At 44.8% G+C, this 23,292-nt stretch overlaps 1 protein-coding gene across 2 annotated transcripts in view; it reads right to left on the bottom strand.

Moving 5' to 3' along the window:
- Positions 1–23,292, bottom strand: part of RNLS (renalase, FAD dependent amine oxidase) — a 177,760-nt gene that overhangs the window by 42,615 nt on the left and 111,853 nt on the right. For both annotated transcript variants that reach the window (XM_083149055.1, XM_083149056.1), the window contains exon 5: positions 13,357–13,530. In XM_083149055.1, the coding sequence (XP_083005181.1) occupies positions 13,357–13,530 (174 nt within the window). The remainder of the gene's footprint in view (positions 1–13,356; positions 13,531–23,292) is intronic.

Here is a 23,292-nt window from a genome sequence, read left to right as displayed (position 1 = left end):
CATTGGGACGTTCCAGAGCTGGTCCTTTGGGTGGGTACACTCAGGTCTGCAGCTCTCATCACTGCTCGCCCGAATGATGCGTCCTCCGACGTGAACTCATGGAACCTATAGAATTTGGCAAAAGTGTGAACAGATGGCCAAGTGGCGGCCCTGCAAACCTGCTCAGCTGTGGCCCCATGTCGAACTGCCCAAGAGGTGACGACCGACCTGGTGGTATGCGCATTAATCCTGGCCGGCACAGGCCTACCAACCTTAGTATATGCAAAGGCAATAACAGAACTTAAGGTCAGCCGACCTCAGTGGCTCAAAAGGCGCCTTTTGAAGACACTCCAGTACCAGCGATAAATTCCATGGAGCCACTGGTTGCTTGTAGGGGGGTTTCAATCGTGAAACCCCTTGCAGGAAAGTTTGCACCTCCGGTAGCAAAGCTATCCTTTTCTGGAAATAAATCAACAAGGCCGATATCTGTACCTTGAGTGACTGAAGGCTTAACCCAGACGAGAAGCCATCCTGCAAAAACTTCAGCAATTTAGAAAGTCGAAATCGCGATGTGTGCGACTTCTGCCTTTCACACCACCTAATATAGGTCTTCCAGACCCTATAATAGTTAGCCGAAGACACTGACTTCCTAGCTTTAACCATGGTGTTAATCACAGCCTCAGAGAACCCCTTATTCTTCAAGATGGTGGTCTCAATAGCCAAGCTGTCAAATTTAGCCGAGCTGAATCCAGGTGTAAGAACGGCCCTTGGCTTAACAGGTCTGACCTCAGAGTTAGACGCCACGAGTCCACAGACAATCTCTGAAGCCTCGAGTACCAGGACCTCCTTGGCCAATCTGGGGCCACTAGAATCACCGGAATTCCTTGGGACTGGACGCTTTTCAATACCCTCGCCAGCATTGGAAACGGCGGGAAGACATAAAGCAGATTCCCCTCCCAGGGGATAGTCATTGCATCCACTGCTTCGGCTCGTGGATCTATCGTCCTGGCATAGAACCTGGGCACCTGATGATTGAACCTTGATGCCATCAGGTCCACATCCGGAGTTCCCCACTTCAATGTAAACTGAAGAAATACCTGTGGGTTCAGGCTCCATTCCCCTTCCAGCAGCTCCTCCCTGCTCAGGAAATCGACCTCGATATTCTCCACCCCTGGAATGAATATCGCTGACAACGCTGGAACCGCCCACAAGAAAATCCGGGAAACCTCCCACATGGCCAGCTTGCTGCGTGTGCCTCCCTGATGATTCAGGTATGCCACAGCCGTGGCGTTGTCGGTCTGAATCCTCAAAGGAAGGCCCTGTAATCTTTCTCCTGCCAGAGATATCACTTTCCACACAGCCCGCAGTTCCAGGATGTTGATCGGCAAGGCAGACTCCTCCGAGGTCCATAAGCCCTGAAGGCGTAGGTCCAAAACCACCGCCCCCAGCCCCTGAGACTGGCGTCGGTAGTCACTACCAGCCAGTCCCAGGACTGCAGAGACCGACCCCACTGAAGGGAATCCACCTGCATCCACCATTGCAGAGAAGACCGTGTCTCTGGAGACAACACTATGTGCTCTGACTTCATGGTGTGAGTATTTCCTGACCAAGACGTCAGAATGTCCCACTGAAACACTCGAGAGTGGAACCTGGCAAACTGTAGCGTCTCGAAAGTCGCCACCATTTTCCCCAACAGTTTGAGACACCTCCAAACCGATGGACTCTGAGGCCCCAGGATCTCCCGCACCAAGGTGGCTATGTCCCTGGCCTTTGTTTCTGGCAGAAATACCCAATGTAGATGGGTATCCAGGACAACCCCCAGGAACTGGATTCTCTGTGACGGCACAAGCTGAGACTTTTGTAAGTTTAAAAGCCATCCGTGAGTCTGCAAAAAACTGATGGCCTCTGCCAAGTGACTCTGCAACTTCTCCGCCGACTCTGCTTTGAACAGCAGGTCGTCTAAATACGGAATCATCGTGATCCCTTTAAGACGGAGAGCAGCCGCCATTACAGACATAATTTTGGTGAATACCCTTGGCGCTGTGGCCAGACTGAAGGGCAACGCCTGAAATTGCAAATGCAGGTCTCCTATCGCAAACCTCAAGAGAGCCTGATGCTCCGGATGGATAGGGACGTGGAGATATGCGTCCTGAACATCCATGGACGCCAAAAATTCTCCCTGGTCCAAGCTTAGCAGCACAGACCGTAGAGATTCCATCTTGAAATGGTCTACCCACAGATGGAGATTCAAAGACTTTAGATTTAATATTGGTCTGAAAGACCCGTCTGGCTTGGGCACCAAAAACAGTGTGGAATAAAAGCCTTTTTTCCACTCTGCTCGAGGGACCGGGATCACCACACTTTCTCTAAGAGAGATTGAGCCGCCCCCAAAAGAGCAGCCCGGAGCCGAGACTCCTTTGGTAGTGGTGTAGGAATGAATCTTCTCGGAGGAAGTCCTTTGAAGGGAATTCTGTAACCCTGGGATATAATGTCCAACACCCAAGGATCCCGGCCCAACAATGCACAAGTGTCCCTGAACCATCTCAGACGCCCCCCCACTCTGACCACCGTCGGGATAATTCCCGGGTAGTCATGCTGAGGGCTTGTCCTCACCTTTGGTGCTTGGTTTCTTATTAAAGGAACCAAACTTTGACTTAGGGGCCTTGCCCCTGGAGGACTGAAATTTTCCCCTAAAGGACTGTCCACGAAAGGACGCACCCCCTCTAGGCTGCTTAATAATCTCTTCCAGCTCTGAACCAAACAACAGATTTCCTTTAAAAGCTAAAGCCTCTAAGGCCTTTTTAGATTCATTATCCGCTTCCCAGGCTTTAAGCCACAGCACTCTCCTGGCATTGACGGACACTGTGGAAACTCTGGAAGCCATTTTGAGAGCTTCCTCCTCAGCCTCAAGCACATACTCTGCAGCTGCTTTAAGCTTCTCAGCAAGCTGCAACACACATGGATCAGCATGTAAAATTGTACACAGGTCATTGGCCCACACAATCATGGCCTTAGAGACCCAGGCTGATGCTATAAGCGGGCGTACAGTGAAGCCTACCCCCTCAAATATTGCCTTGAGGTTACCTTCCAGCTTTTTGTCTACGGGGTCCTTAAATGCTGCCCCCCCCCCCCTGGACAGGTAGCACCGTGGCTTTAGAAAGCCAAACCACAGAAGCATCCACCACCAGAACTTTTTCCCAGAGGTCTGCATGAGCCTCAGGCATGGGGAATAGACTTAAGAATCTCTTAGGCATCTGCAGCCTTTTATCGGGCGTTTTCCAAGCCCCTTCCAATAGATCCTGTAAACCTTCATCCGCAGGGAAGGTAACAGTCTCCTTACGCTGCCGTTTAAAAACACCCTTTGCAGGAGTTTTATCCTCCACAGACAAATTCAAAGCCTGCTTAACAGCAGTAATCAAGTCCTCCACCCCTGAGGCTAAGGACTCTTCAGAATCATCCCCCTGATCCCAGGGGATGTCTGTGTACTCTCCCTCCTCATCAGCAACAAGCAATGGCACTGAATAAGACCTTTTAGGGGTCCCCACAGTATTACCATCAAATCTGTCTAACAAATCATTAAACCTGCTGATCCCCTTAGCAGTATCCTGCATGACCTGTAAGAAGCCAGGATCTGACTGGGTCAAAGGCAAGGAGCCAGAGGACTGCTGAGATAATGACATAGGTCTCGGGGAAGCTACCAACACATCACTCTGTCTGTCCAGCAATTGCACTAAGGCATTAACAGACCTGCCCAGGGCACTGGCCCACGCAGGTTCCGATTGCTCTACCCTCTGGGGTTCACTCCCCATGGGTCTCACAGCAGCGCAAGCAATACACAAGCCCCCCTTGGCCATCTGCTCAGGGACAAAATTCAGTGTACAAACACTGCAAGCGCTCAATGCATTAAGGGCTCCCTCCCCCAAAGCCACAGACTGTTGCTCAGACATGATGTTCTACAAATAACACAGTCACAACGCACACTGTACAGGCGTTTTATACAGAGCCAATGTACTCAGTCACTTATCTGTCTGAAGCCTTCAGAAGTGGGGAAACGATGCCCAGGAAATCCAATCACTCTGCCAGGATCTGTCAGCCAGCTCAGCTCCGCTGCAAGCGTTCCGAATGGCGCCAAAACAGAGTGAGGGAAGAGACCAAATCCCTGCTGCTGCGGGGTCCGTGGCTTTTGGCGCCAACCACCCCCAGACAGCCGCTCCCACTGCAGGATCTCCAAGTTCCAGTGTCTCCCCCTCTGCTGGGGACCACTTGGAACATGCCTGTAACACACTGCTGTCCTCTCATATAGGAACTCAGTGTGTAAGCTCCGCAGAAAATGGCCGCCGCCATCATGGAGCGCCTGTCCCCCATGATCCCCACCTAGCGTGAAGCCGGTTTCAGAGCGCTCCGGAGCCCAGGCAGCTTCTTAATAGAAGCTGTAAGCGCTGCACAGGGAGACCAGACAGCGTCTCCCCTGTGCACAGCGAGCTGACAGGACGCGCTTCTGTCAGCTCCTGCTGCGCTGTCAGTGTGAGGATTCAGTGAGAATCCTCACACTGTGCCTACCTAGCTAGTGTAAAAGTTAATAAAATAAAAAACTCCTAACTAACTCTAATTTCCTTCAGCTGCTCCGGCAGCCCTTTAGAATAGCACCCACTCCAGTGGGCACCTAACACGAACTGAGGAGTCTGGGATGCAGAAGGGAGGAGCCTACCCTCCAAAAGCTTTAGGATAGGTGCCTGGTTCCTACGGACCCTCCTACATCCCAATGTTGAGCTGTGTCACCAGGACAATTGAAAGAGAAATTGGATTTATCGTATCGTAGTTTGTACACCAGTATGACCACACCGCCATATAATCAGCTAAAGCTCCCTCAGTGCCAAGATAACAGATTTCGCCTCCCCAGTAAAATAAAGTTGAACTGTGTACCAAAAGGACATGAGGTATATGGTAAACTTCCAGTGAGTCATCAGGATTGTTTGGGCCAAGCATGGAACAGTTGTCCACATTGGAGGTTATTGGATAATCCCTTGAAAAAAAAATTAAATTCAAGGAGGAAATCAAATAATTGTCACCATAACGCCAACAGAAAAACACAGCTGTGAAAGGGGCTCTCCTTTCTGTTAGTGCATCAACAAGTGCCTTCCAATTTCCATTCAGACTCTGAACTTGTTGTTTTCATGGAATATTTATATAAAAAGTACTCTTAATATCCATGGCTGAGGCATAAAATTGCTTTTAGCAAAAACAGTGCAGAGTTTTAGCAGTTCTTTTTGGCCAGGAATGTAGACAGGAATTAACAGATTTTGGTTGTTCCATTAATTTAGTCGTTTCCTCGTTTTCATTTGACTTTTGTTTCATTAACTATGCAGGGAAATCATATCTACGATGTATTTTGCTCATTGCCCTGCCATCCACTATAGGGAAAATATCCAAAATTGTAATGACCCAGTAATCACAAAGTGGCATTGAGAAGGGGAGAAGCGGGTACTAATTATTGAAGCCCGGGACAGGAACTCATGGTGCATACTGTTGCACTTTACATTTATTTTTTTGAGTGGAGATGCCATGGTCACTTCCCCTCAGTACCTGGGCCTACATGGAAGTCTCAAGGGCCCTTGTAATTAAAAGGGATTTAGGATCACATTAATTAGCAGAAATAATATAAAAAAGACAAATTCAATTAGCAGTGATTTCCGTAGTTTAAAGTCCTGCATAAAATGTGTGAATACTTTGCATGATATATTCATAAAGCTAACCCCGAGATCCGCTCAATTCAATTACAAAATGCAATATGCCGCTATTGTGGCAATGTCACATGTTAAATCTGTAGTGCATGACCTACACGAAGGGCACAAAAGAGAGTAAAATAGGATTCAGTATGAAATCCCGGCGGTCGGGATCCCGGCGTTCAAAATCCCGACGCTGGAATCCCGACCGCCGAAATCCCGACAAGGGGGGGACGTGGATCGCCCCCCCCTTGCGGGCTCACTGAGCTCGCCACGCAGCGGGCCCGGTGCCTCGCTATGCTCGGCACGCTAATTTATTCTCCCTCCAGGGGTGTCGTGGACACCCACAGAGGGAGAAACTGTCGGGATTTCGGCGGTCGGGATTCTAGCATCGGGATTCTGAACGCCGGGATCCCGACCGCCGGGATTTAAACTGCATCCCAGTAAAATCATCATTAAACTCCACAAAAGTAGAAAAAGATAGCAGGTCAGTGTAGATAGAATGTATTAGCCTCCAATACTTAGCTTATGGGCACAAATACCTGACATGGATGAACTTGTAATGTACAGTATCTTTTATAAATTATGGAATAATCAATTGTCTACATTATTTATTATTATTTTTTTATTTGAAGCACGCATATACTGTATGTTTCTTAAAAGTTGGAAAAATGCACCACGTTATGCAGCTCATAATAAAATGACCTGTCTTTATTGGCCATATTGAAAACAAATTGGAACACATAATTATTCACTAGTTAAAAGCTCATCAAAATGACGGCTTCTGCAATGTGCTTTCACTTTGAGCTGTGAACGTTTTTAGCCCACAAACTCTCCACCCCAACCCCAGTCCCTGGGCCAGATGTCTCAAGCTTTAAAAGTGATAAAGTGGAGAGTGATGAACAACCAGCAAATCAGCTCCTACCTGTCATTTTTTCAAACCCAGCCTGTAACATCAAATTGATCAATGGATCAGTTTTTCTGTTAATGTGAATAAGACATTTTCAGAGATAAAGATGCTCATCGCAGCCGAGTTGCCCATGACCTGGTGCTCCAAATGGGCTATTTGGCGTGACTGAAGCCACCATGTATGAGGACACATGTATGCATGTCAATTGTTCAATTATCTAACTTTATACTACTGGGATGATTTATATGTTGATATTTGTTTACAACAGCAATGCAGTTTGCAATATAATATATTTAAAGTTATATTTTCACACAAGAAAACATTAGATAGATCTAATAACCCATCAACTAATATTATTATACAGAAACAAACCAAGAACCATTGTCCATCCTGCTCCATTAGGTCGCTGATCCTCTAAAAGTCAAAATATATGATTTAAGTGCACAGTCTGGAACCTAACGGCTGCCGGACGGGGTCCCGACAGTCGGGATCACGACAGTTATTAACCCAACGTCGGGATCGTGACTGTTAAAACACCGACAGCCGCGTTCCCGACGGCCGTCGGCTATTTTCCCTTGTGGGGGTCCAAGGGGCTTTGTTGCGCTGGCCACGCTGTCTGAGACCAGGCAGTCAGGATCCCGACGTCGGGATAATGACTGTCGGGATCCCGACTGTCGGTGAATCATACCACACCCAACCTAACTTACTGTATATCTGCTGAGAAATGAAGTGATTTCTTCAGAAATACTGTATGTCACTGGCAAATGGAGAGTGATAAAAAGCCAGCCAATCAGCTCCTACTTGCCAAGTCACAGACTGTGTTTGAAAAATGTCAGGCAGGAGCTGATTGGTTGGTTGTTTATTACTCTCCATTTTATCACTTGTAAACGTTAGTGCATCTGGCCCTATGAGTGTAGTCTTTCATAGTTCGTTGTATAAAAGCCAAATTGCAGAGGGTCCATCCTGGAAATGCCACGCCATGAGGAAAAACTCCAGCCATGTTAAAGAAAATAAACCATTCTACCAGTTTGGATACAAATGGTAAACATGAGGCACGGGAATCGTTCAGTTTAGTAGAGGATTATGGAGAAATGCTTATGGATATGGAGGAGTGGAAAATGTACAATAGGTGCGAGTATATGGTAGGAGAAAGAACGCTGATTAGATGAGATGGAAGGCAGCCAATGGGGCAGGGTAACAGAGCAGTCTAGAGCACAGGGTGCTTAATGCGTGGCCCTAAAACTGTTGTGCAACTACACATCCCAGCATGCCTTGCCACAGTTTTGATATTAGAGAATGCTAAAACTGTGGCATGGCCTGCTGGGATGTGTAGTTTCACATCAGTTTAAGGCCACACGTTGAGCCCTGATGGTCTGGTGCTTTCAGCTCTGTGGCTAGAAAATATTCATCAAAAGAGGAAGATGGCGGTTTGGGCGGAGAAGAGGGAGGGGAACTGCTTGTGGATAGCTGCTATTGCACCTTGTCTATAATGTGCAACTCTCTATCTGTAATAATATACTGCAATCATTGTAGTCAGCACACAGCAAAGTGTTTTATTCTTGCTAATGGACTGCTTTATTCAGAAAGCAGCTTTACACAGCCTCTATTAACTGAATCAAATGCAAGTAAGATATCCTGTTTACTTACTTTGCTGTAATTGTGATTTCCCTTTAACAGCTAAAAGGTTACCTCATCCTGTTCATGACTTTTTCCACAGCACAGTAACCTCACCCGAGAATTTAAACACCCAGGGCAATTAATTTGTCATTTAAGTATGCATTTTCCATAGATACAACCTCTAGATACTGTGAGGTAGTCAGATATTTATACATTGATGACTATAATGAAGTCAGCATTATATGTGCACACCTTAAGGTGAAATCCCTTAGCGATACACTGAATATTCAGTATGAGCATTTTCAGATAGGATTGCAGTGTACTGCGTCGGATTTCTGCCTTCACCTCTGGGTTAAAGTGATATAAAGACATATAGCGTAATGAGATATTGCTTCCTTTTTAAAAAAACATACTTGCTCCAAAATGATGTGATGTAACCCTGGACGGAGGGTATAGATCTGGCTACCCTGACCCTTATCTTGTACAGTAATCACCATGAAGATCACCATAGCCTATATCTTCAAGAAAGTTCCAACCCAGTGATCGCGAAAAACCCCCAAAATTATGGGTCCCTGGGACCCCTCACTTACAAAAATCGGGGTCCTACTTGACCTTTTCTGGGTCCCAACGGAATAAAGCCTCCTCTCCCCTTCCCCAGCATGGCACATACAGAAACCTCCTACTCTCTTCCATATGGCATATACCCTGATCCAAGGGCCAGCCTGAGCCTATTTTTTTTTATTTGGTAAGCAAACATAGATTTGGACACCCCAAAACTGTGGCTATTGTGGGTTGGGGGGGGGGGGGGGGGGGAATCAATTGGCAATTTGCCCACTCATATAAAGCAAGATACACATATACTAGAAAAAGGCATAATGTCGGAATAGGGACACCTGTGCTGCACCAATCAGGATTGTAAAAGTAAAGGCAGCAGGAACGGGAGGGATAGGGTTAGTGAAATCCCAGCAGAGTCTATAGGCTCCTCTCCTACAGGCAGCTCTGCCTGTTAAGAGTTAATTGGTGAGCTGCAGCCTCTCTGCCAGCCGTGCAGTGAGGGGAGGAGGGGACAAGTGGGCCATTAACAGCCAGTACTCAGAGCCTGGAGGAGGTGACAGTGACACACAAGAGAGCAGCACCGCGAGGTAGGAGAGGAGGAGGGAAGTCTGCAGCCTGAGTTCTACTAGCAACAAATCACCTTACATGACACAGCCAAGCAGCCTGCTAAATGGACTATGCACCCCTCTAACCTCTACTTGATGCCCGGGTCTGCTCCGTCCTCACTGTCACACCTCCCTGGTTCTGGCCCCCAATGCTGGTTTCAGTTCCTCGTGCTCTATCCTCACACCAGCCGCAGCGCTGTTCCCCTGCTGAGCAGCTGCTTATGGTGTTGGCTCCAGCTGTCTGTTGTTGTGGCGTAGTGCAACAGCCAGCTTATACGGCTTCCGTGCACTGCTGCCTATGACTCTGCGGTGACAGGGACCCTTTCATTTTCGCGCCCAACAGAGGTGTGAAGCGGCCATAAGTCACGCTGTGTCTTCTCCATGGTCGCATCACAACTGAGGGGGAAACAGATCCCTCTGCCCTTGTCACACATATTAACACGGTGTGCACGCCGAAATTGCTGGGTCCCAGGGGACCCAGCCATTCATAAAAAATGAGTCCCTGGTGCTCCAAAGTGGGTAAAATACTCGCTATAGCGAGTATTTGCGAACCTTGTTCAACCTGTTGGTCATCTTTGTCATATCATAATTTCCCCCATATTATGACGGTCGCTCTACAACTACCTGGTAAAACCACATATGTTACCTGTGGTAGTGCATAGAGCCACACACAGTAATCGCTATACAGGGGTGTAGGTGACGGCACAATAATGGCTATACAGATTAGGAGGCGGCGACGACGACACAAAAATGGCTATACGGGGGTGTAGAAGAGGGCTGCACAATAATGGTTATATGGATTAGGATTAGGAGGCCGGGGGGGGGGGGGGGGGCACAACAATAGCTATACAGATTAGGAGTGCAGGGGGGCAATAATGGCTATACAGACTAGGAGGGCTGGGGGAGCACAATATTGGCTATATAGGGGAGGGGGAGAGGATGGTCACGATAATGGCTATACAGGCTAGGAGGGCTGGGGGAGGGCACAATAATGGCTATATAGGGGAGGGGAAGGGGCACAATAATGGCTATATAGGGGAGGGGAAGGGGCACAATAATGGCTATACAGACTAGGAGGGGAAGGGGCACAATAATGGCTATACAGGCTAGGAGTGGGTGGGCCACAATAATGGCTATACAGACTAGGAGTGGGTGGGCCACAATAATGGCTATACAGACTAGGAGGACTGGGGCAGGGCACAATAATGGCTATACAGACGATGAGGGCTGGGGGAGCACAATAATGGCTATACAGACTAGGAGTGGATGGGGCGCAATAATGGCTATACAGTCTAGGAGTGGATGGGGCACAATAATGGCTATACAGACTAGGAGTGGATGGGGCACAATAATGGCTATACAGACTAGGAGGGCTGAGGGAGGGCACAATAATGGCAATACAGACTAGGAGTGCAGGGGGGCAATGATGGCTATACAGGCTAGGAGTGGATGGGGCACAATAATGGCTATACAGACTAGGAGTGGATGGGGCACAATAATGGCTATACAGACTAGGAGTGGATGGGGCACAATAATGGCTATACAGACTAGGAGGGCTGAGGGAGGTCACAATAATGCCAATACAGACTAGAAGTGCAGGGGGGCAATAATGGCTATACAGGCTAGGAGTGGATGGGGCACAATAATGGCTATACAGACTAGGAGGGCTGAGGGAGGGCACAATAATGGCTATACAGACTAGGAGGGCAGGGGGAGCACAATAATGGCTATACAGGCTAGGAGTGGATGGGGCACAATAATGGCTATACAGACTAGGAGGGCTGAGGGAGGGCACAATAATGCCAATACAGACTAGGAGGGCAGGGGGAGCACAATAATGGCTATACAGGCTAGGAGTGGATGGGGCACAATAATGGCTATACAGGCTTGGAGGGCTCAGAGAGGGCACAATAATGGCAATACAGACTAGAAGTGCAGGGGGCAATAATGGCTATACAGACTAGGAGTGGATGGGGCACAATAATGGCTGCACAGTCTAGGAGGGGAAGGGGCACAATAATGGCTATACAGGCTAGGAGGGGTAGGGGCACAATAATGGCTATACAGGCTAGGAGGGGAAGGGGCACAATAATGGCTATACAGGCTAGGAGGGGAAGGGGCACAATAATGGCTATACAGGCTAGGAGGGGAAGGGGCACAATAATGGCTACACAGACTAGGAGGGGAAGGGGCACAATAATGGCTATACAAGCTAGGAGGGGAAGGGGCACAATAATGGCTATACAGACTAGGAGGGGAAGGGGCACAATAATGGCTATACAGACTAGGAGGGGAAGGGGCACAATAATGGCTATACAGACTAGGAGGGGAAGGGGCACAATAATGGCTATACAGGCTAGGAGGGGAAGGGGCACAATAATGGCTATACAGACTAGGAGGGGAAGGGGCACAATAATGGCTATACAAGCTAGGAGGGGAAGGGGCACAATAATGGCTATACAGACTAGGAGGGGAAGGGGCACAATAATGGCTATACAAGCTAGGAGGGGAAGGGGCACAATAATGGCTATACAGGCTAGGAGGGGAAGGGGCACAATAATGGCTATACAGACTAGGAGGGGAAGGGGCACAATAATGGCTATACAGGCTAGGAGGGATGGGGGAGGGCACAATAATGGCTACACAGACTAGGGGGCAGGGGGGCAATAATGGCTATACAGGCTAGGAGGGATGGGGGAGCACAATAATGGCTATATAGGGGAGGGGGAGAGGATGGACACAATAATGGCTATATAGGGGAGGGGGAGAGGATGGACACAATAATGGCTATAATAGCTAGTTGTTAACGTGACGCAAATAATGGAGAGATTAAATTCTTGCCTAATCTCTCAGGACCAGCTCTGGAAGCCGGCAAATATATTTCTACTGTACAGCTTTGTCATTAAAAAAAATGTAAGAAATAATATAAGGAGATTTCTGGGCGGTTTTGTGGAGTAGTTTATGTGGACCTGTCACCTATACATAGTAGAAGCAGAAATCTGGTGAGCAGAGGTTATATTCATGTGGTGGCAGGCTATCAATATGCTAAGCACTAGAACCTCATACGTATACTGTAAATATGGCTTCATTAATACTTTTAGGTCATTGCTCCTAGTAAATTGTTAAGCTTCATACTGCTTTAGCCACATAATTGTGTAGGGGACAGAGCCACTTAAAAGTACAGTATAAACAAAGTGTGGTGACACTGCCTGTAGTGTAATAAGATGTGTGGAGAGTTGCACACATTTCCGCACCACACTTTTTTAAATATACCAGTAACTGTTCAGTTTAATGTTGTTACATTTATTACTATGATTGGTGGAAACCAAATTCTTCCTTTGTGGAGATAAAGTGGAACCGTATCCTAATGCTCAGATCATAAAGTAAAATGAGATGTGATACCTTGCATTTAACACGCAACAAACTTGAATTAAAAACCTTCCAATGGGAGCAATGATATATTTTATACTTTGATTCATTGTAAACTATGGGGTATATTATATTTAATAAGTGGCGTGCTTCTTTGGTGGTTTGGGTCACTTGACTTAAAGGAGCAATGACGTTACATACAAAACCAAGCATATCTAGCCGCAGAAACTGTCAAAGATGAGGCGGCTTTGAAACACGCTGCTAGAAAATTCACCACACTGATCTAATAATATTAAATATTATTAATAATAATCATTTATACATGATAAAGATTTATTTCATTGTGTCCGACATGCGTTTTGTTCTGTTCCGTAGGATTTACAGCAGCTAGAAGAGGAATTGAATGGTTAAAAAATATTATCCAAAGGCATGATGGATTCCTTATTGTCTTTGCCTAGTGTGACATTGTATTTCTCCCCTGAGGCCTGTAGCTGAATACATGTTCTCTTCAGCATGGCAGCACTCAATTAAGCAGCATATCTGATGATCCCCACCCTCCATTGTCCCTGTGTTTAAGAGGAATAATGGAAGCACTGACCTACATTGCGTTTCTTATTATCAATGGAGATGAAGCGTATGCAGGGATTATCAGTGATGTACTTTGCAGCCCAGGGGACATCAATCTGTGTGCCAGCTTCATAAAAGAGTCCCAAGGAGTAGCGGGAGGAGTAGCTCACAGCTTCCAGTTGGCGCCTTTGGCTTTCCTTAATTACTGAAAGAGAGAGAAAGACAAATAAAACAAACATAAGTAAGAGCAGACAACATTAAGCACTTTCTGAACTACATCTCCCATCATTCTCAGCCAGCAATCTCTAGACCGCACTCCATACTTTATATACAGTAACATATGTTGCAGTGACCTATTATTTCTCGGTGACAGCTGGGACGAGGGCATGTACATGATCTTGGCAGAGCAGAGGTCACGCTCGCAGTGCTTCCATGTGCAGCAGAAACGGTTGGAGGTTACGTATTTGCAGTACACTGAAAAGGACACATACCGTATGAGTACTATTTGGTAATTATTTCACTGCACTCATCAATTCCATTATAAAATGGATCTGATGCTAATGTCATGAAATACCGGACAGTATGAACTGATAAAATAATTAAAACAGTTATATATAGTGCTGTCAGGGTTTTTAAGGCAATTTCGGATGAGCAGATTTACATGAGTGGAGCCTATCTTGCAAGCTTTGGTTGCCCAACCCCCTCCTCTAGACGCACCCTGAATCTTCCAAAACCTGTGCAGTTCCTCTTCTCTGCCTGGGGTGTCACTCTCTGCTGTGGTGCTTCTAGCACAGGTGTGGTCAGCATACCAGTGCTGAAATACAGACCACACTGCGCTAGAAGCAGCAAAACATAGAGAAACATCCCAGTCAGAGAAGAGGAACTGCACAGGTTTTGGAAGATTCAGGGTGATAGAATGAGTGTCAATACCTTATATATGTCAACCCTGCATAGATACATGTGTAATCGGTTTACATATTGGTCCTGATGGGACCTGATCACAAGACCAGTTCAGTCCCGGCTCCAGTTAAATCCCCCTAGCAAGTGAATGTGCTGGCTGTGCGAATAGCGATTCCATTACTATGTACATTGGTGTCATTATTTATTTATCACTAGTAGCCAGACCCCATTATATGAGGCTTCATGCCTTTGTCCCCATCCCTGTACCGCTAAACTTCTCTATTGGTGGAATCTGGGCTGTCATCGGCAGCAATGGGAGCCATTGGATGCTGAAGGGGTGGGGGGCATTTGTGAGCTCCCACTGCATGACAGCGACACTACAGCCATGAATGTTTATATTATTAATTATATGGCTTGGGGGCATCATATTTGCTAATTGATGGTAGAGGTTATTTTTTCCAAAAACCCCATAGATTACTTGACTTAGGGCCTAATTCAGGTTGGATCACTAAGCAGTGGTCGTTCGCTGCTTATTGAGCACCTTAACGCCGCCCCGCCAAAAGGCCGCCCTCCCCTGGGCACCTGAATCCCTTCACTGGCATACGAGGGGATGTGTTCGCTAACAAATCCCCTTGCATGCGTCCACTACCAGGTTGCCAACTATCGATGGATTTAGCCTGCCTTCATAAATAAAAATATTTCCTCCGCAGATCGCCGAAGATGGGGCAAGCGCTGACATCATGTGACTGCAGCCACCCGCCCCAAGCAGGCATCGGGATGCCCATAAAAACGCTGGGCATTCCCCTGCTCCGTGCCGGAGTTCATTCACCCTCCCCTACCCATGTGGGTGCCTCAGCAAGTGTGATACTCACCAAAGGCGTTCACACAGGCGTTCACAAAGGCACAGATCTCCCAACATCGGAACAGGGACGAATTTGTCCCCTTCTGAGTGAAGCAGAATCAGGCCCTTAATGCGGAGTAAAACTGGACTTGTGGAAAATGGAATAGATAAATCTGGAACTTTCACCTGAACCACAGGAGAGTGATAAACCACCAGTCAATCAGCTCTAAACTGACAAATTTCAAACCCACTCACACACAGAAGAAAAAAAGATGACTCTCTGAGATGTGGAATATGTAATCAAGAGTCTGTGCTAGTCTTTCTTTTCCTTTGTGTGAAATCTTTCAAACCCAGCCTGTAACATGACAGGTAGGAGCTGATTGGCTTGTTTTTTATCACTCTCCACTTTATCACTTTTTGAAGCTTGATACATCTGGCTCTGTTTCATGTATGGTGGTTGTGATGGCTGAAATCGTCCACATATTAAAAGAAAGGCAATGTTTATAGCATACCTCCCAACAGTCCCTATTTTAGCGGGACAGTCCCGATTATTAGGGCCTGTCCCGCTGTCCCACCCGCGGGCGGCAGTGTCCCGCGGTGAGGGGGGGCTGTTGGGAGTCCCCCCTGTCGGCTGCTAAGCAGCGGGGAATAAACGCTGTGCGCATGCGCACAGCGTCTTTTCCCGCAGCCAGGGGGCTGGGGGCATGGCTAGAGGCTCACAGAGTATAGGCCACGGCTAGAGGCTCACAGAGTATAGGCCACGCCCCCGGAAATTTCGGCACGCCTTCGGGGCGCATCTGCAGTGTCACGGGTCAGGCGACCACAAAGTTGGGAATCATGTTATAGTGTCATTTTTTAAAACATATAAAAGGTATTTTGGAAGGAACAACATTGTACAGTAGGGCAAGAACCCATTTAGAACTGTAAAGTGCAACAGAATGAAAACATAAAACACAGATTTTTCTTTAATTTTTCCACTCAGTTCCTTAATCTTCAATTTACATTTTTTTTAAGCAGGTTGGATTTCATACAGAATAACACCTTATTCACTCTCAAGTAGGTGTCTGTGGACCACAGACTCGGTTTAGAGGTTTTAAAGATGTAAAAATAGTTACATACTTTCATATGGTGCAACCGCTATAGAAAATGCCAGATTGTAAGAGTAGGGATTATGTTCTTAGCAATGTCTATATGTTTTTGGTTATTAACTGAAGTTGAGACGCTGTAAAAGAGCTAAATGGACTTAGCAGCAAAAATGTTCCAGAAAAATATGAGAGGGAGATTTTTAAGGTGTATAATTTATCTAGAGAACTAGACCTCATTCGTAATGTTAAGTGGTGTACACACGCTTTGACCCGGCAGCTAACAATACCGATACGGTATCGCCGGCCGTTGGAACCTGGTGCCTTGCCAGCATCTAACAGGAGGGAGGATGGGAGGCGGGAGGACAGTGGGCAGGGGGAGAGAAGAGGGGATTCTGCATTGAACAGTACGGAACGGCGCTCGATCTGCCAGATCCAAGCAGAAGTAGATTTACCAGGCAATGCTTTCTGCTTTCAGTCCTGATGCTGTGCATTGGGATCAAATCTGCATCGAAGGCAGCTAACACTGTTCAATTCCGTGTGATTTCAATTCGATTTGGACTATATAGTCTAAATCGAATCGAACCTTGTGTACACAGCATTACTTTTTTTTTCAATTTTTTTATGTCATGTTAGAGATTTCATATGGTAACATTAGAATGAGTATTGTTTTCTGGATTTACACCACCAGACAAAATTTTAGAGCACTCCATTTTGACAGTTTTTGTTGATACAGAGTTTAATGTCCCAATGTACCATGAGCTTAAAAATAGAGCAAATAAACAGTTGAGAACAGAAAAGGAAATCATAGAACAATTCTGTTTAACAAAATGTAAATGAACCTTTTGACTCCTCAAAGTACCCTCCTTTTATAGATGTATCTGGCATACACGGGCATTCTTCACATGCTGTTCAGGAGGTTCTTCCCAATACAGGTGCAGAAGGTACCACAAATATGCAGAGTAGGTTGCTTTAATGTCACCCATATGCTCAGTGAATCTGTGCTGGCCTTTCTATGATTTGAATTGTAAAGTCTTGTTCTTATCCCCAAAAGTAGTAGTTGCCGTAGGATAAAACTTTGGACCATCTAGGTGTAGATTAGAGGGTATGGCAAAATGCTGTGATGGCCTGCTTAACTCAGTAAGCCAGTTGGTGTCAAAGAGGTACATATACAAAGTAAGGACTTGTAAAGTCATAGGGTGTTTTGCTATTAAAAGCAATGACCTTTACATTGTGGACCTAAACAGGCCACTTAGTAAATTAACCCTGGCCAACACACTGAGGAACCACCCTTTTACCTACTCAATAGGTAGGGTATTATAGTCATGCCAAACAAGTGTACTTCGATCAACTGGAGACACAGGCATCCAGCTTTATTTTATAAGATTTTTACTTTTGAAGATTTATTTATTAACAGTTTCTTATATGGCGCACACATATTCCGCAGCGATGTACAGAGAATATTTGAACACTCACATCAGTCCCTGCCCCAGTGGAGCTTACAGTCTATGTTACTTACCACATATACACGCGCACACACAGACATTCTAGGGTTAGTTTGGTTGGGAGCCAATTAGCCTACCTGTATTTTTTTGGATTGTGGGAGGAAACTGGCTTACCCGGAGGAAACCCATGCAAGTACGGGGAGAATATACAAACTCCACACAGTTAGAATCAAACTGTTGGTGCTGTGAGGCAGTAATGCTAACCATTACACCATCAGTACTGTAGCACAATGTAAACAAACTTCAACTCATTTCTGCTTTTGTAAGGACTTTTGGGAAAGATCTATTAAAGTTTCTAAAATGTAAAATTGAAGTTGTTGCCCACAGCATCAATTAGGTTAAAGTGATGAAATCTCTAGTACATTCTAGAAAATGATACATGGAATCTGATTGGTTTGTATGGGCAACACCTCCATTTTGTGTTTTAGAAGCTTTTAGTAATTCTACCCCTGCGTGCTTATGTTTCAACCAGCTTTGCACTACAGGGGATAAAGGGTTAACAAAGATTGAATATATCTAGATTGAAAATTGTATTTATTTGATGTCTTTATTTTCCCTAAAACAAAGCTGGCGTGTTGCCTACGCTGTGGTTATTTCAGGCTACAGAATGTCTAGCAGTTGCTCTGCTTGCGTAGGTGGTATCAAAGGTTATGAGAAAAGTCCCAGCTTGGTAGCAAGTCTTGCTCATGTCAATGTATCCAATATGTGCTGCTAATCTGATGGGCAAAATACATTCCGTACTCCTCTGTCTACTGCACCAGCACCCTACTTTATTACAGTACGTACATACTCGTAACACTCAGTATTAAGGGACCAGAACATTCCATACAATGTACCAAACGTAGTGCATTGCACATAAACAGCATCATACAAAGGAACAAATCCTCATTGTAATATAAAAAATACAGTATGCATAAAATATAGAACATAGTGGATATGATCTCATTTTTTTTAGTTAGATATTACAGTTTGTACTTATGGCATTAACAGAGAATTACTGATTTTAGGCTTATAGTATTAAAGCACTAGAGTTTAGTAGGACTAGATGCAGAGGGTTTTTTTTTATACTGAACTTTAAGGTTTTTTAGAGAGTGTGTCTTAGTTTCTATAGAGCATTGTTATAGATTCTTTAGTGTGAAGCAACCCATGCCAGGCTTAAGAAAATCATTACTGTGGCCAATAAGACAGTAATTCAAAGTATATTCCGTATATTAGACTGTAGAAATTACCGTAGTTACACAAGGAAGTGCCCCAGTGATGTCACTAGATCTCTGATGCATACTGGCCCCTCCCAAAAAATGGCGGCTTGTACTGTGTGTTGGTGGCAGACGCACGTCAATGATTAGTGTTGTGAAGAGCTTTTATAAACAAAAGGCATAGAAACGATCTACAGTAAATCACAGGTTTTGAAAGTTGGTCCTCAGGACCCCACACAGTGCATGTTTCGCAGGTCTTAAGGTGCCAATACACTGTGCGACAGGGCAGTGCGATGAGATATGTGCTCCCATGCACATCCCATCACACAGCACATAAAGTATGTGCTGCCCGTGCTTTCGTACTAGATTGCATCGGATCGAGTACAAAAAGAATGGTGCTGTGGCACATTGTATGCTGTTTGTACTAAATACAATGCAATCAAGTACTAAAAGCATGGAGTTCATTGCACCGTGTATGGTCACCTTAATAGAATCAAGTGAAACAATGAGTTCCACATGTGGATCTTTTAAGATATGTCAGTCAGTAATGAGTGCACCTGTTGGGTGACCTGGAAAATGTGAACTGAGTGGGGTCCCGAGGACCGAGTTTGAGAACCACTGATCTAAATGATTACATGTTCTCTGTTCAAGCACTGCTATCTGATACTTTGGGGTGCTGTGATTCAAAAACGTTGGGAACCCCTGGTTTAAGGACATTCAGCCATATTTCTAAGCATGGCAGGCACTAACTTTTTGGATGGGAGGCGCCCCTACATCACTGAATGTAATGGGCAGTTGGACTTACTTGCCACACCACCTCCCGAATGACTGAGCTTATCCCAGCAATATGTAAACTAAAGTTATTGCATCCGGGATCCCTTTACTTTATGCTGTAAACCTACTGTGCATGTGTGGTCATTAGTGCATGCGACAGTGGCTGTTATCAAGGAAGAATCTGGGCAATTCCTCTCCAGGTATATTGCGCTATTTGTAGTACATAGACTACAATGGATAAGGGCATTGCGCTATTGCGATGGGAAACAAGAAACCACTGATAATTTCAGGGGATACAGGTTGAGTATCCCGTATCTGAATATCCGTTATCCGAATTATTCCAAAAACCATACATTCCAAAACTTACTGGGGACATCTGTAACAGCACTACTGAGGGAATGAGCAAAAAATTTTTTTTTTGCTAAAAACTTACTGGGGACATCTGTAACAGCACTACTGAGGGAATGATATGTAACTGCCACTATATATGTGCAAGACAATGATTGCTTGGCATTTAAATTCAGTGCCTGAGATTGTACACAAACTTTGTTTCATGTTTTGAAACCTTTTTTTATGCACAAATAAAATATATTTGTGTTTATTTCTTGTGTTTGATGTATATGTACAACATAAATGCAAGATACATCATTGAAATATTAAAATATTCCGAAATACGGAATAATCCGTTATCCAAAATTCTCCTGGTCCCGAGCATTTTGGATAAGAATACTCAACCTGTACTTACATTTTAAGGGTATTCCGATTTCTTTAGGCAATTTCCCATAAAATGGTAATAACAGATATGCCCCTTAAGTCAATGTTAACTAGTTTTTTTTACTTGTTTATGAACTCTGTAACTGGGCGCTGTGGATCCCTTGTGGCGCTACACCCCTTCCTTGGGTGTATTCTGGTATAGGCACAATGAGATAGGAAAAACCACAATAGCATTGTACTTTTCCTAGGTATCTGTCATTTCAGCTGTAGGTAACCAAAATAATGGTATTATTTGGCCGTGGATAATGCAGGCTCAGCAGATTCACCAATAGTTAAAGAACTTATACAGCCTGCACAGGAAACTAAAAGAAAAACATACAATACAATTGCTCTTCTTAGGACAAGACCACTTCTAACCCCCTAAGGACATAGTCCCTGGCACCAGCAACTGAAATCAAGTACCCTACTTAGAGGCAGGGCCATTATGTAATAATAGAAAAGATCTATATGAGGGGGTAAAAGAAAACCAGAGCAGCTTTACTATGTAAATTTAAACAAGCAAATGGAAAGATCATTTCTTCCTGCCTTAAATACTCTCTGTAGGGTTTCACAGAAAGATCACAGAGGTAGAAATTGCAGTTTGTCTGTAGTACAGATGCAGGAAGCGAAGGAATTCCTGCAAATAAATAATGATGTTTTCTCCAAGTTGCCTGGTTGCACGGATGTAATAAAACATGATGGGTGGGTTCAGGCTGTGCCATCTCAAAGTATGCCTTCTAAAGTGTGGGATTAGCAGCAGTTACTCGACAATACAGAATTTAAAAAAAGATCCAGGTCTCGTTTTATAAGAATATCCACATTTATGTTTTTTGTCTTCCTTTTGTTTTGTTCGCTTTAACGGTTCCCAAACATCTGTTACCAAGAGCTACCCTTAAAGCGCGTCACACCAAACATCTCATGCATATTAATGTTACAAATGTTGTTTAAATTTGGATTTGCTTTATTGATTTCTTAATAAATCCTGTTTAAAACAATCATAAATCAGAAGCTATATGTTTTCTTGGCCTGTGGCATGTGCTTTATACATTGCATGTTCTTGTTAATAAGATCCAAATATTCCATATTAGACATTTTGTAAAACCTACAAATGTGGGACCAGAGTTCTAAAGAGTTCAGTTGATGTGAAGCAGAAAATGGCTGCGCAGCACAAGATTCAGTGGGTTTTTATATTTTTAAGTATGGTTATATATTATATCCTATGCATTTACTGGTAATTATTTTTAGTACCTATGCTTTCTTAGGGGTTTATTTGCTTGAAGATGTGATGTTGCCAATGGCTACCAATCAGAATCTAGTACTAATATTTAGCACCATCTAGAGGACAATAGATACAGTAGAATATTATTATTTGACTGCAGCACCATCCCATCTTCAATAGAACTCACATCTTAGTAAATAAACCCCTTAAGGCACCCATACACTTCTCAGAGCCAATTTTCCCTGAGCTCCCCCCCGGCAGCTCCCTGGGATGCTCACATACGATCTGTGCCATTTTTACATAAATCGCATGTAATACTCCTGGGAAACTGAAGGTGGAAGGCAGGAGAATTTAAAAAGGACACATTCAAAAGAATGGATGGCTCTCTCAGATAATCAGCGGCCGGCCATTCTTATGAATGTTTTTTTATTTTTTATTATTCTACTGCCGCCTGCTGCAGAGCTGGGAGAGCGCCTCTTCTGCATGGCACTTCCTTGCTCAGGAATTGAAAAAAGCACCTACGATGTGCCGCTGGGCTGGCGGCTGCACATACGTTTTATCTTATGTGCGGCCTGTCCAACCTTCAACTCTGATGCGCATCGGATCAGATGTCAGACACTTCTGACTTGTCCTTCCTGTTTGAGAATTTTCATCCAACTAACATCAACGTAATGCTTGTGTCAAACTTTTGACCCTGTCAACCTTAGGCAGGGTCAAAAGACCTTTTGACTGTGTTGACCTTCAGTGGTCGACACAATGACCCTTACCCATCAGCAACACTCTACTGCTCCCTCATTTGGGTCTGCGCCATTGCTGCACTCGTGCTTCTGGAATTGGGAAATTAATCTCCATCTACAGCAAGCAGCTACGCTCTCACAAAGTCTCAGAGAGTTTTCTCCTCTCCCAACCTCATACCAGGAAGTTAGTGGGCGGGCCCAGAACCCGGAATAACTACAGAGGGTGCAGGAGATTGCCTGCTGGGGCCTCGGGCCGCTCAAGCAGCTGGCCTTCCCATATACCATTTCTCATGAACATATTAGGGGATATCCTATTTTCCTATGCAATATCCCAAAGCTGTTATTATTTTGACGAAAATGGACCCCCGACCGGACGAAAACACACGGGAAAAATCAGGGAAAAATCCCCAATCCGATGTGTTATGACAGGTCCTGGTGGCTGCTTATCGGGGAATAAGCTATGCATGGCCACATCCAGGAGTATGCGGTCGTTTATGCTATATCCTGATATCATTGAACACCATCAATAGTCAGGCTTGAGCTGCATGTACTGACTACAGAGGAAGTTCCTAGAACAACCCATGGGAGTGTGCATCTTTAACAATATAGAGCGTATACATTACCATAGGCAAGAAAATATTGTTAAAGATGGTCATTATTATCATGCAAATCATTTATTTTATCGTCTAATGTGTACACACCCTAACATTCTATTCCAATAGGATTATCATAGTGTTTTTCCAACTTCTCATTTTACATTCTAAATCATATAAGTAACCAGATTGAATTTCTTTGCAGCATTTATTGCTTTTAGGGTTGCATTAAAAGTAGTCAATTTGTGGTCCTAGTCATATTTCTTAAACATGACACTCAAACATCTTGTAAACTAGATTTATGGAAATGATTACTCCAAATAAAAATGCTAACATTAATGAACAGATATTTTACATAGGATAGACT

Source organism: Crinia signifera, chromosome 6, assembly GCF_055691185.1.
Source record: "Crinia signifera chromosome 6, ASM5569118v1, whole genome shotgun sequence".
In the NCBI taxonomy this organism is placed as follows: Eukaryota; Metazoa; Chordata; class Amphibia; order Anura; family Myobatrachidae; genus Crinia; species Crinia signifera.
The sequence above is the reverse complement of the archived record's forward strand: the minus strand, read 5'-3'. Positions and strand labels throughout refer to the sequence as shown.